General features: G+C 36.1%; 1 protein-coding gene across 1 annotated transcript in view; it reads right to left on the bottom strand.

The window, feature by feature from the left end:
- Positions 1–357: 357 nt before the first annotated feature.
- Positions 358–14,704, bottom strand: part of ARID4A (AT-rich interaction domain 4A) — a 48,600-nt gene continuing 34,253 nt past the window's right edge. The window contains exons 12-23 of the mRNA XM_059819229.1: positions 14,019–14,113; positions 13,764–13,861; positions 12,028–12,256; positions 9,858–10,108; positions 7,828–8,025; positions 6,553–6,637; positions 6,174–6,375; positions 3,845–4,975; positions 3,544–3,648; positions 2,078–2,293; positions 1,705–1,851; positions 358–1,210 (exon numbers count right to left, since the gene is read on the bottom strand). Coding sequence (XP_059675212.1) covers positions 1,107–1,210; positions 1,705–1,851; positions 2,078–2,293; positions 3,544–3,648; positions 3,845–4,975; positions 6,174–6,375; positions 6,553–6,637; positions 7,828–8,025; positions 9,858–10,108; positions 12,028–12,256; positions 13,764–13,861; positions 14,019–14,113 — 2,861 coding nt within the window. The 3' untranslated portion in view covers positions 358–1,106. The remainder of the gene's footprint in view (positions 1,211–1,704; positions 1,852–2,077; positions 2,294–3,543; positions 3,649–3,844; positions 4,976–6,173; positions 6,376–6,552; positions 6,638–7,827; positions 8,026–9,857; positions 10,109–12,027; positions 12,257–13,763; positions 13,862–14,018; positions 14,114–14,704) is intronic.

The raw sequence follows: 14,704 nt of genomic DNA, 5'->3' as shown, positions 1-14,704 counted from the left end.
TTTCCAAATAAAGTCATCGTTTAATCCAGATGCCCGCTTACAGATCTATGTTGTGGAGGATACGTAGACAGACCCATTTGAAATACAGGCATGGCTACCGGATAAAACCTCCTTAAGAGCCATAACTGGTAAGTATGTTTTATCGAAAGAGTGAACTAACCTAGAATTTTTTTTTCCAATTTTATTAATATTTTAAAAAATACATAAAAATACAACATCCAATGTCTGAATAAATATATTTAACAAGTTGCAAGATACCTTATTTTACACAAAAATTTCAGCTTTAGAAATCTTGTTAAATAACTTCATTGTTGTTATATATTTCATTTTTCGTCTTTTTGTAACAAAATAAAAACTCTGAAATTACATAGAAAAAAGACAAAATATTTTTGTCAAGGGATAAGATAGTCCACTGAAAACCTATTCACAATTCCACTGTAAACATTAATAAACATTAAAATATTTGCATAATTGTGTGCTCAAAAATCCTATAAAAAGTGGAAGACTTATTACAACTGTAGTTTTCAGTCAACTACACTTCCTTTCACAATTTATTTTGTCCCATTTACACCTTTAAAACTGGGCACACTGCTGAACACATACTTTGGCAGTTCTGTATAGCAAGTGCTTCCACGAAGAGGAACTACTCACCAAGAGTTAATGTACAGCTTGGTGAAAGTGCAGCAGTTACTCAGTTCTTTTTGATAATACTCTGATGTCTGCTTGGTGCACTTGCTTTTCTAAGATCTCCCTAGAACACCTGAATGCTTCATTGGACATAGCTTTTCAAATTTGATAAGTGCCCTTTCTCTGCATTAACCAAAAAAAAAAAAAACAACCCCAACAAAAACTAAAAAAAAACCACAAACCAAAAGCAAACACAATGACAAGCATGTCACATTGTGCCTACAAACCTTCAGTTACCAATAAGCTTAATTTCTCTGAACAGTAAATTAAACAAAAGAAGAGGGGAGGAGGGGAGAACAGGTACAGTCCAGCAGTGGAAGTGTGTACAGAATATACTTGGCAATGTCAAACCAGTTGAGTGCTTTCTGCGGTTGAATTTCAGGATTTATGTCCATGGCAGCAAGTTGCTGAAATGTGTATCACCTGCATTCTACAGCAAGCACATTTTGTGGAGGAGAAGATGATGATGGACTCATTCCAGTGTCTGAAGAAGCAGATGACATGGATGCTCCTGTATGTGACACTGAATATACAGAACAACAGATCAGCATCAGATTATCAAAATACATGTCAGAATGAAGGTTTTCTTGGTTATTAGGGTGTTTAAAAGACCTCACAGAAGCGGCACGGTCACAGAAAACTGACAGGGATTTTTTTGTCAATTGCTTTCACCACTATATTCACATAAACTGGGTGATTAACCTCACTCTTTCTGCATCACAGACCAATTGAAAAGATAAATCAGATGAGTCATTACACTGATTGAAAACTCAGACCGAGCTTGCACTAGGAAAGTCCAAGTTTCTAATGCACAGTTATAAAATAGTCAGTGAATGTTTTCATTAGGTTCAATTTCTGAAAAAGCACAAATATTCCTTCTAAATATGTACACATACGAACAGATGATAACACTTTTTTTTTAAAAAATACTGTCAATTAATCTCAAGTTGCTTTGAGTGATGTATTTTCAAGAAAATTAACTTCTCCTGGGAAGCATAAAGCAAATCTGAAATTTACCTTCTCTGTCTTTCTTTTTTAATCGTTTTCTTCTCCTGTCTATGGTTGCTACTTCTGACTTCAAGGACATGTAGTATTTTCGTATTTCCTGTAGTTTTTCTTGTAAGAAGGAGATCCTTTCAGTGCTGCTCATATTGTCTAGTTCATCTTAAAAGTGGGAAGAAAAGAAAAAAATAGCTTCATCAGGGTGATTTTAAACAAATGCACACAGTTCTTAAGGGTATACAGGATGCAGCATGAAAGATAACACACTTCCATAAATATGCCATAAAAGGCCTATACCCAATTTAGAATCCCAAAATTTGCACATTTTTCCTTCAGAACAAATTTTCTTGTAAATTCCCTCTAATCAAGTCACTTAAAGAATTCTTACTGAGCTGAAAACTCCATTTGTATACTCTAGGCGAAGCATTCTGGTGGTGGTGTTTCTCTCTGTGTTTATCCTTCTCTCCATCCTTGATGTGAGGTGAAATCACTCTTGCAGGTGATCGAGAAATCTTCTGTGGTTTGGATGCATTTATGTGTTTTACAGGAGTACATTTACTTGAACTGTCCAGGACAGGAAGGTCTTCACTGTCACTACTTTGTCCTGCAGCAAGAGAAATGTATTTGGACTTCAAAAAAAAACAACAAACCAAGCAACCAACCTTGACATTTTAAAAATCGTAGTTATAGTCAGAAAAAGCGATTAAGAAGAAACTGCTCCTTCTTACTCAGAAGATCCCAGAATACAGACAAGGAAAAACTGTATCAGATTCAATGCATAACCTTATCAGACACAACATGCACGGAACTCTCAAGTGTAGTGATCATTAATGCAGGAGAAGTCGAGGGCTGACTAGGCCTTTAGTTAAAAAACGATAGTAAATTTTTTTTTTTTTTTACAGAAGCAATAAAGAAGCTTATTAAAATAAGAATATTAGACCACTCATAAACAATCTTAAGTCACGTATTTTGGGGTTCTAATATAAAGCAGACAGTAGAATCCCTTTTTTAAAGATTAAAACTGTATTACTATAGGTAGGTAGCACATGACTGTGTATATTTACCAAATTGCTTTACACATCTAAAGGAACAATTCTGAAACAAGACTAAAAGCATAAAAGCTTTCACACGTTACAGAAAATTTTAAGCTGATACATGCAAATATTTTAGATTCCCACAATAATTGCCAAGTTTTACACAAGCATGTTAAACATGTCTGAATATTGTATGTCAGATAATTAATATATTAGTTTGATATTTAAAGATTATCACAATGCTGCCACAGGGCCTCAATATATTGACTCATTCAATACAATGATCACCAAAAATGAGCTACAGAAACACAAAAAACCAGATTTCTGTAGCAAGTTAAAAAATAGTCACATAGCTGAGATAAAAACACACAAGATTCCTTTTGCTAAAAAGTTATTCTTTAGCACCAAACACTTTTTCTGTACTTCATAAATGCACCTTTTCCCATGAGAAACACCTATTGTAAGACTTCAAAGGACGTGTTTCTATTCAGAACAAAATTCCCTCTCCCAAATTCATAACCAACCCAATATGTAAAAATCAGCATAATGGTAAGGATTTAGTAACTGCTAATATACACAGTTATTAAAAGTTTTTCCTGATGTAATTAAAAATAGCCAAGAGATTTCCCAGTAACACTGCAATCATGCAGCTGATAAGTGCTCTCCGTTTAACAGCCAATAATCATGATGAGTAATAATGAAAAACCCTGACAAGGAAGTCACATCCAACAGAAATAACGGGTAACAGCGAGAACAGGTGGCCCTTATACATGTTTACAGGACAGCATAACCTTCCTCCTCTCCCCCTCCAGGAATGTACCTGTTCCATTCTTTTCATTTTTGGCTGCAGCACTTGTTCGCTTTGGAGTACGCTTTTGCTTTTTTGCCAGCGTTCCACTATTGCTGTCACTGGGTCTTTTTTGACCTAAATGAGAAGAAAAACAAAGACAAAAACCAGATGCCTCAAATATTTCTGCTACTAACAGGCTTTTTTTATAAGCAACAAAGGAATCTAAAATCAGAAGACAAAACAAATGAGCAATTTTTAGCAGTGACACCAGACTTAAGACGACTTCAGAAATCATTACAGCGGAGAATGACTTTTCACAGGAAATGCTCACCTTTCTCTCCAACCTCTCTCTCTTGCACTGCTATGCTACAATTGCTTGATGTGGTACTGGCTTCAAATCCATTAGCAGACTCACTTTCACAGAGACCTTCTTGAGACTCTTCTGCCACACTGTCGACTTCAATAGTCATGTCACTTTCACTCTTGATACTGCGCGATTCGTCCTGACTAAGAGTAAGAGGCGAGGCCACCGAAAAGCTGGACTGGGCAGCAGGGGGTAAGGCAGATGGATTTGAATTTGAAGCATTAGGGTCTGGCTTTTCTGTAACTGTGTCTTCACTGCTGCTCTTCTCCTTTTCATCCAAGTCATCCAAGTCTACTTCATGGCAGAGCAAAGTTTCAGGACCAATCTGAGGCATTGCATCATCCTCATCTTTTAAGGGAACATTCTCATTTTCTTCAGATGGACGTTCGAAGTTCTCATTCCTCAGCTCTTGACTGTGCTGAACCGATTCTGCCACCAGGGATGGCATTTCCTCATTTTCAGTTCTGAGGGACTCTTCAGCATTCAGCCCTCTACATTCCTCTGCTTCAGTACATTCATTGGTCCTCTCTTCAGATACAATATTTGGCACTTCCATCTCACTCTCTCGTCGATTCCTCTTCTCAGGAGATGCCTGTTCCAAAGTTTTCCTTTTCAAAAGCTTCTTATCTTTTGTACAAGGTTCTGTTTCACTTTCAGTAGTGCTGGAAATCTCTTTACAGTCCAAGGAAGATATGTCTAATCTTTCAGGTTCTGCAAGAGATTCATTTGCCACCTCTTCTTGGCTCCCTGGTGAAATTTTTGCATTCTCTAAACAGGGATCTTTTGTCTTGCTCCTTCTCCCTTTTCCTTTAGGTGATTTTTCAGCCTCTCTTTTGATTTCTTCTATTTGTTCTGTTTTATTTCCAAAAATCTGAACAATTTGTTCACTTTCTTCAACTTCCAGTTTCAGTGTTTCTAATGGCTGTACTTGAGTCCTGTCATTTTCTTTCAATGCATGAGGAATCTTTGGGTTTTCTTCATCTAGCTTCTCATCATGTAGTTTTTCACTTTTTTCCAGTTCTGAAGTTTCTGGAGAAAATTCTTCATTCAAATTCTTTTCAGATGATTCATCTGCTTCACTGTCAGATGAGCCAGAGTCTGCAAAAAATTAAAAAAAAAAAAAAAACAAAACCAAAAAAACACACAAACAGGAAACAGCACCTTAAATCATCAATTTCAGCACAATTTCTTTTTCCAACCACACAAAAACTTTTTGTCAGTAATCTACGGTATTAACATCAGTTTACATTAAACAATTTCAAACTTAAAAATTCTGCGTTAATCAACACGCTTATTACAGTTCTTATTTTTTTTATCAAAATGTTTATGGAACTACAATTTCCCAAATAAACCAATATAAACAAATTACAGTTTATAGTAGCAAAAATACTTTTACAGATTCCCATAGTCTACCTGGGGATAATGCCTCCCCCACCTGACATTACAAAAACAAAAACCAAGCCTCCTTCCCTCCATGCACCCCCAAACAGAAAAAAAACACCCTTCCACACCACAATATGGACATTTCATTGCTAAACTATTGTATGAATCACGCACCATATACAAAGCAAGCATTGTTATGTTACCAGAAGATTATTCAGGGACCTGTACTAAAAGGAGAGAGTGATTTCACTTCAGTTCCTGTTCACAGAAGCTTAGAAATACCAAAAATATTGCTGTCATTTGTATATAATTAACAGCTCTGCTGGATGGTGTAGTACTGAGGTCGAGGACTTACTTACCACAATAAAGACTATCATTATACCACTAGAATCGTTCTGTTCAAGATTGGGACTGAAAGGCTCTGGCTAAAGTATATAGAATGACTTGCACAGTAATTTCCGTGCCATAGCTGTTCTATGAGCAAAGTGTGCTCCTCAGCAGTGTCAGCTCAACTACTTCCTCAATAAAATTCACAGGGAGGAGGGAAAAAAAAAAAAAAAGTAATTAAAAGAAATATCAAACTTCTTTTCAAAAAGGTACTGAAAAAACCTCAAAAGCATACACAGGACTGAGATCACTCACTGTTTGATCCTCTATCAGAATCAAACATTCCTGAGCTACGTCTCGTCTGCCTGTGAGGTGTTGCTAAAATCAGAATCGAAAATATTAAGTTTTATAGAGTAAAATCTCCACCAAAAATTTGTTTTGTTATATTGCTTTTTCACTGACTGGTTAAGTAGGACTTTAAAGGTGCTGCCAGCACTGTGTTTGCTGCAGTTGTCATATTAATGCACTGCATTACATCACTGTTCACATGCACTTCCATGCCAGAACACGAGTGCACCAGATGTACCTTCTGTTCCATTTGGTAATGGTGAGGAATCTGACAAGTTGTTCCGTGCACTTCTGGCTCCAGATTTACCTTCACTATTAGGTGTTTTGGATAAACTGCAAGTTGTGTTTGATGGAAGAGTAGATTTCAGAGGGGGTCGCCCACGCTTTGATTTTTGTTTCTCTTCATCCTTCTTCTCATCCTTTTCACCATCTTCTTTATTCTAAGGAGGAAAACGTGAATTTTTATTAATATGTTTCACTGCTGATGATCAAACCTTTTATCCTTTTGCTCTACACTTCTATTAAAAATCTAGACTTTAAAAAAATAAGGAAAAAAAAAAGGAACAGTGATAGTCATAAGTATGGTACCACAGGAAACTTATGGAAATAACCATTACTTTTGTTTTTTTCTTCTGTTTTCTCTTTGGTCCTCCTTTGTCCACAGGCCAGATAATCCGATCAGCTTTCACCCATTCATCATACCTAAAAGTAAATAACATCATACTGTTATTACTGCATATAAAGTTGTTTGCAATATAAGGCTTAAAAGACTGAATTACAGAAAATATTTATTAAGGAGAGGTAGGGAAGCAGAGCACATATTTACAAACACATGCAGTATCTGGCATTAGAAAGATGAATTACATTCCCAACACATAAAAAAATTTACGGGATGGGAGAATGGAGGTGCAGACTTCCCTGTCTCTTGCTAGCAAAGCACTGGAAGTCAAGGGACTCAGTTAGCCATAAAACGTTAATTATTTCACATGATATACAAAAGTCAGTTTTCACCACACCATGTGACAACAGTAAAATATACCTTTTCTTTTAAGGGAAAAGTTTTTAAATTATAGCAACAAACTGTATGAGATTCTGAAAGGCACAGATATACTACTAGTGCTCCTCATGTAAGTATTTGGGGGATACCTCCAACACACAAACTTAATGTAGCCACATAAAGAAATTTGCTTAGTTTACTTAGAAAAATATGGATTTCGCATGTCTCAAGTTATATACCAGAAGTGTGGTATTTTAAAAAATTATCAATTTTGTGATATTTTTGTTTATGTAGACAATCACAGTGCTCTTAACAACAACAACAACAAAAGCCATTTCTAGAGCAGTATTGAATATACAGCATGGCTGCCAAGAAAATAATTTGATTTTTTTTTTCTGTAGTTGCTTGTTGCTTAGCCCTCCCTCTCCTACCCTCTCTACACGTAACAACCATTCGTTATAATCACAGTTAATGTTGAATACAAGAATAAATTTTGTTGCCAAAATTTCAGCATTGATACCCTTAATTGTAGATGTCTTCACCGTTATCAATGACTCCCTTTAAATAAAAGTCTGATGCTGCTAACACTGGCTGATACAATAAATTGCAGGGATACTCCTGTGAGGAGCGAGGATTATTCACTTTAAGCAGGATGGAAACTTGGAAACATACAAGTAGATACATTCTGAGATCTCAATGCAATAGTGTTATACTATGAACAAAACAACTAACGTTGAAAAATGTAATAGAGTTAGCTTTGAATTGAATTATCAACATGATAACAGGATCTAAGTCACTAATTATCTTTCTCTTTTTTTCTTAAAAACAAAAAAAATTCTTTTGCAAATAATCCTTTTAACAAACAAAGAAATGAAAGGCAATTTGTTCTCCTCACCTTACATTCCAACCATAGTAATGAACTAAATATAAAACCTCTCCATCATCAATTTCTGTGCTTTTAATACTGGCTTCATAAATTTTCTGAGTCTTTCCACGTCCATATTTTACTTTCACTTTGGTTCCAGTCAGGCAGGGTTCTGTGTCCTCCTCATCCTCTTCACCTTCTGATTCTCCTTTGTTCTCAATTTCCTCCCTGCAGTAAAGTGTATTTGAAATGCCCACTAATTAATAACAATCGATGTTTCAACATTTAACTAGTGTAGCCAAGCTACTACAAAAATTTTTCTCATTTTCTGCATCCTGCACTGCCTCTGAAGCTAGCTTGGACACAGCTTTTTAAGTCAAAAACAGGACTTAGACAGAATAGGGGTAAGTGCCAAAAATATCCAGAAAAATAATATTTTAAAAACAATTTATTAGGTGTACAGCTACCTCAAAGCTTAAATATGGTTTTTTTTAACGAATATTTTGATAATACAAAAAGAGGAATAAGTTAACTCAGTGTTTGCCGCCTAAATAAGACAGGATGAACTAACTTCAGTTTTTAAAAGATACTTGATTTTGTCTACAGTTTGCTTAATGGGCTACAGTTGACTACCAGTGCACAGTAAGTCTGAATCGCCGTCACAGTGATCCTCTCATGGATACAAACACCACTCCATTGAAAGAAAAAAGTTGACTACAACAGTGTTTAACCAAGATTAAAAGTGTCTACACAGATCTTATTAGCTATATTTACCACTTATTAGCTATAGCTAATATTTAAACATTCTACTTAAACATAGTTTCAGGACTTACAATCTAACCTAATTTATCTATACTTCTCCTTTCCCTACTTTTAGGGTGAATTCAGCACAATGTAAAAGTTGAACTACAAAAAAAGTCACCAAGAAAGAAAATACTGAAAAAGACTGTGGGTTTGCTTTTAATAAAGTATATCTGCTAGCCTTCATTGAAAAATGAACTGTCTTATTGCGGCAAACAATTAAACAATCCGCACCACTTAAAGAAAACTCTTTGATGTGTTAGTCATCTGACATACCTCTGCAACCTGCTGCACACCCACACCGTACCTTTCTTTGAGGCATTTCTGCAGGATTATTTTTTTGGACTTCACAGTGACACTTTCTTTAAAATAACTGCATATTGTTCCCACTCCTCAAGGCTCTTTAGAAGAAAATATGCAATACCCCTATCAGGCTTTATTCAATACCAACTTGTGTCCGCACCACTTAGCCACACGGACAAGCTAAACAAGGTAGGAAAGCCAGCTTAAACAGGTAAGACACTGCCCTTGACCACAGCCAAAGGCAGCTAAGAAGAGGTCTACTCTGGTAATAGATTAGTCACCTGCTCACAACTCGTTTGTAATCAGGACTATAAATCCAATTCAACTTGTCAAGCTCAGTCTCCGGATGCTATTTTCCCTCTGCCCTTCCGTGCCTCTCCATCCACTCCTCTTCAACCTACCTCTAGGTTTCATTCAAACTCCCTCTTTCCTTCTTTGCTTTATTAGCTGATCCTCTTCCTGCCTGCCTGCCTACCATACATCAAGTAACAATAAAAACAAGCAAGCTGTAGGTTCACCAGCCATCACTGAACACTTAAGCAAAAGCACAGGAGAAGAGGGGCTCTCTTTTCCATTTATATTTCAACTGCCCAGAACAGTCTGCCCAAACAGTTGCTCGCCATCCATACAGCAGCTGGCATACTTATAGCCTGGTCTACCTGGTGTCTGTACGTACTAGTGTGATAAAACACCAACACAACCTTGGCAAGACCTTCAAGAAATTGAAAGTGAAAAATACTTTCTGGCATCTATCAGAAAAAGATGCTTCCATAAAGTACAGCAGACTCTACAAACTTAAATTAAGTTTTCCGTTTCCTGTCTGGCTGAGTGAATTATGTCCCCGATTTCCACATTTTAGTTGTTAAGATCCCAACTCTGTGTATACTCCTGCTTGGAGTACGGCTCAATCAAGATACAGACATACTCGTAAGAAGGTGATACAAGTTAATGTTTACCTCTCCCTCTGCCTCTCTTCCTCTTCGTCTGACTCTTTATCAGAATCCTCCTGTTTTTTAATTTTTTTCTCTTTTTGCTTTGGTGTACTTTTTCTCCCTAGTGGAGTTTCATTTTCTTTCTTTTCTGCATTCTCAGGTGTTTCCTCTGTATCTTTGTTTTCTTTGTTACTGTCTTTTAATTTATCTTGTGTTTTATCCTCTTCACTATCTTTTTTAGCAGGGGTTGCATCACGGGCAAGTCTTCTTCGTCCCTAGGACAGAAATAAGATCAGTTTAATGACTCCTGTCAATTGTTCTCCGTATAGCCTCTCCAAATCTCAGTGAAACATACTATTCCTGTACTGAAGAAAGGCTGGAGATAACACCAAAAAGGAAAAGATTCTAAAATATTAAGATAATAGCTTAAAATTCCCTTATCGAGGGAAAAAGCAAAATAAAGCCATTCTGCTTGGTTTGGAATAAAGAGGACAAGCTTCTGATTAACTTCTGGAGGTTTTCAGGACATTCGTTTGGACCTGTAAGGTCTGTTGCTCTGATAGATAGGGCCAAAATGCCTTGCTCAACTACAGCAAGAGCGTTAGTTAAAGTGCTTGTACAGGACTACTGAGAGACGGCATCTTCCTTTCAGCATCTTCAATCCTGATAGCCACCAGTTGATTTCACAGAACAGAAATTTATCAGCTTTAGAAAAACTGTAAGTATCACATTTTTAAAATGTGCTTTGAGTAGCTGGACATCTGCTGTCTGGGACTACCTGCAACTGGTTCTTGGGGATCTAGTAAAAGTTTATCATTTTACTGTCAAAAGTCTCTTGATAGGGTCATTGCTTTGTAAGCAGAACATTTAAAATACATTATGAATGCAAGATTAATTATCTGGAGACCACCCAAAGACAACAGTAATGAAAGCACTATAATAATTAAAATTCACAGTAGTATAATGGTAAATACTTGGGAAAAATAATAATTCGTAAATAGATAGCTGGTGACTGGATTAATAAAGTAATAAAATACATAACCATATAATATCTAATTATTAACAAATTAACATAGACAGCCAATGATTAAAAAAGATAAAAAATTCTTCCATTTCTTTATCCTCTCACCAGTTCTCACCAGAAACAAAAAAAAATAAATGAACAAACTAACAACAAAGCAAATGTCATGCCAGGAAGTTCATTAAGGCTGATACAGCTTGGAAAAGACACTTGCAATTAGATAGAATTATAATATGTAATACAAATCTAAACTTGTGTTTACACTACATCTTTTCATCTATTCAATTTAAAAGGCCATATTCTTGCTTGAAAAGCTGGTTTGCAAGAAGTACTTTAATAGAATTACATTTTAGCTGAACAGAATCCTTCCAACTTGAACAATTTAAAAAGTAGCAATTCCTTGTCCTTCAGTAATCCTGCTCTATAAAGGAACACAAAATGTCCTTTTCAACAGAATTAACAGGAATGCTACAAGAGCACTAAGCCAGTCATATTAAAATACCTTAAAAGTATTTTTGTATTCTCTACCAGGTTCAGTATCCACTAGCTGATGGGTCACTGGTCTTATCTACGTAAGTACTAATACAACCCGCACCTCTACAGCATTCAAAGACAAAGGAAGACAAAACTTAAGTGTTCCTCCCTCTACTTTTGTCTACATGCTGTAAAATTGCAGTGTTTCTTTTATTAAAAGAAGAGATACTGTGATAAAAACTAACTCGGAGAAATGGGTCTTCCTTTGATTCTTAAAGCTGTAGCAGTCCCTTGGTATTCCTGCTTCTTGCTGGAAAGCTCCAGATTCCATGTGCCTGTGGAAATTCTCACCCGCAACCAAGACTGTGCTGCTGAGTTTCACTGTTCTGATGATATACAGCTCTCAGTAGCTCTCAAGCCATCCCTGAATTGAAACATGTCTAACATCCAACACAGCCTGAGCAAATCCCATGGGTGGTTTAGAATATGAAGAAATAATCAAAACTGATTCTATTCACAGGTAGAACATAATTAACAGTTAACACCAACTCTATGTTCACAGAACCCTGTCCTGCGCTTGTACGAGTACACCAATTCAAACGTACAATCCCTCCACAAGGGAAAACTCATTATGTAAACTGTTCACTATACAAAGGGGTTTTGTTAAGTACTAAATAGAAATCAGTTCAAACCACTTACCCTTGGGGATCTTAGTTCTATTTCTTCTTTTTCACTTTCACTGCTGGAATAATTTTCTTCTGCTTCTTTTTTAACTTCTGTTGGGGGCATTTTTTGTTCCTCTTTCACACTTTCCTCCATTGGTTCCACGTGTTTCTGTACGTCTTCTACCACTTTTGGTTCATTGTGATGGATGGTCCTAAACTGAATGTTTGCAGAACGGCAGTACTCTTCGAAACCATAAAGATACCTATAGATACAAATAAAGTTTCATTTATATTTCATGGTTTATTTTCTGCTTATTCAAGTGCATAAAACCTATTTTCCTGCTCACAGAAAAGCAAGAGGAGCAGTAACTTCAAGGAAAAAAACAACAAAGCAACAAACCTAAATAAACAAAAAATAAAAAGCCAGAGATTTTGAAATTAAACAATTATGCACACAAGTCAAATGGTGAGAAAGAATACACACAGGTGCTTCCCACAAATTTAACTTTATCCTTGTCCAATTAAGAATTCATAACAGCAAAGCCTAAGAACATGTACACTGTTTTATAAATGCATAATGATAGCTAAAATCAGCCTAGTATTAGGCTTAATATGGGCATACAAACAAGTTACCACACAGTAACAAATTTCCATGCATCAGCTTGTTCTCTGGTAACTGCCTGTGCGCACATCTAATCCAGTTAGAGGTGAGAGAAATACAAACTAGCTTATTCCTCAAAGAATAAATATGCACAATAACAATAAAGTTACAGCATACTATCATGTGTCCATACAACATAATTATTTCCTCTGTAACAGCAACCTAGTACATATTTACCAATCACTCTTTTTATGATAAATATTCTTCTCTGTAAAATACAGACCTTAAATATGTGCCCAGTTCAAATCCCACTGAAGATAAGTCTGAATATTTTCATCTTCATCAACATTAACATGAGTTGAGTCATTAGTCATCCCTATTCAATCAGTCAAATTTCCTTAGGTTCGAGTCAAGAGAACCTCATTCTTCCCTTTTACTCAAAAAGCCCAATTGTTTCTTGTCAAACTTCCAGGAGGATAAATAATAAAAATAATTTTTATTTAGAAAATGAGCTTGAAAAGTATCATTCCTAAAAGGTTTCCATTTCAAAAGTTAAAACACAGCTGAAAACCAGGGGTCAGAATAAAAAGATTTATGCATTTTTTCATTACAAGCAGTGATTTTACTACTTAATACTGTCACATCCACCATAGCAGTGTGTATAGTTATGCCCTAAAGCCATTATTCTACAGATTCCACAAAGATGATATTTAAATATGCAATCTGAAACATGTCTATCACTCTATCAACGTTTTTCAGGAAGTTAAAGAAACCGGTATAAAATGCATGCAGCATTTACAGACTGAGGACAGAATCTGTTCTTGCTAATCACCATAAATCGCAAAGCTGAATTTGCCAAAGCTTTTTTTATAAATTTCATTGTTGTACTCTGAAATGGCATCATCACATGCTGAAAGTGAATGTTTCCTGATAAGAAAAGGAGCAGAATTCTAATGTATTAGAGCAACAGGAACTTACGCAGTCCTGAGCGCTCCCCTCCTTTCCTCCACTGTTTCAATCCTCAGCACTGGAAAATGCTCAGAACTGTTCATTAACTGAAGAATGTCAGCTACTGTTTCACTAAACTATCAAAAATTGCTTGAATGTTGTACATGCTACTAAAAAAAAAAGGAAAAAAGTTTTCACCATTATACAATATGAGAACTTACTTTCTATAAGCAGTTTTTACATTGTAGGAAGCAGCCGAGTTCAAAATAGGAATGCCAAGGTCCATATAAATTTGCTTCCATACAGCACCACTCTCAATCTTTGGGAGGGGAAGAAAAGGAAAAAAAAAAAAAAAAAAAAGAAGTTTTCAGGTTTTGTTATCCAAGAACATTAAGGAATGATATCTAACACAGCCACAAGCCACAGCCTTTAAGAACGAATAGACATATTTAGTTCAGTAAACATCCAACACTTACATTGTCACACCCACCCTGCTGATACACCAGTCTAAAAAGTTTGAAGAGATTAAGGTCCTTGTAGCCCAGAACAGGTGGTTTATTGATAGGAGTACCTAAATAAAACAAAAACAGAAATAAGAATTACCACAAAGAACAGCAAACTGCTTCTTCCATTCCTTTAGCACACATTTGACTACTAATATCTTTACATTTTAAAATCTTTAATAGTTGTAAGATATGTCAAAAGTCAGTAGTTTCCAACCACCAACTAAGGCTTCACTCTCTTTTGAATGCATCACTTATTTCTGGGTGGTTTATTAGCATAGGGGCACCAGCTGCTTGATAACTATGATTTCTTGACCTCTTTCTCAGATTTGTGCAATAACCCCCATCCCATTGGCTGCATCCCACTGTTCCTCTCTTGAGTGGGGGGACAGCCAGAATTGCAGCAAGCTCTACAAAACGCCTGGTGAATGCTGGAATATAGCAATGTGCAAAGAGATTAATTCAAAAACCTGTGGTCTGAAAAGAATGGGGAAGAAGCAGAAATGTTGGATTAGAAAAAGATACACAGGCAGATTGTCAGAATGTGAAAAAGCATAGAGCCCTAACAGGACCTGAGGGACCTGAGTATTTTGGACAGTTCCAGAAAAAGAAAAGAACTCAGATCATATGAGTGGCAACGATATAAAGAACAATAATTA

This window comes from Gavia stellata, chromosome 7 (assembly GCF_030936135.1).
Source record: "Gavia stellata isolate bGavSte3 chromosome 7, bGavSte3.hap2, whole genome shotgun sequence".
NCBI classification, from domain to species: domain Eukaryota; kingdom Metazoa; phylum Chordata; class Aves; order Gaviiformes; family Gaviidae; genus Gavia; species Gavia stellata.
Note: the sequence above shows the minus strand (reverse complement) of the source record. Positions and strands in the feature narration are given on the sequence as shown.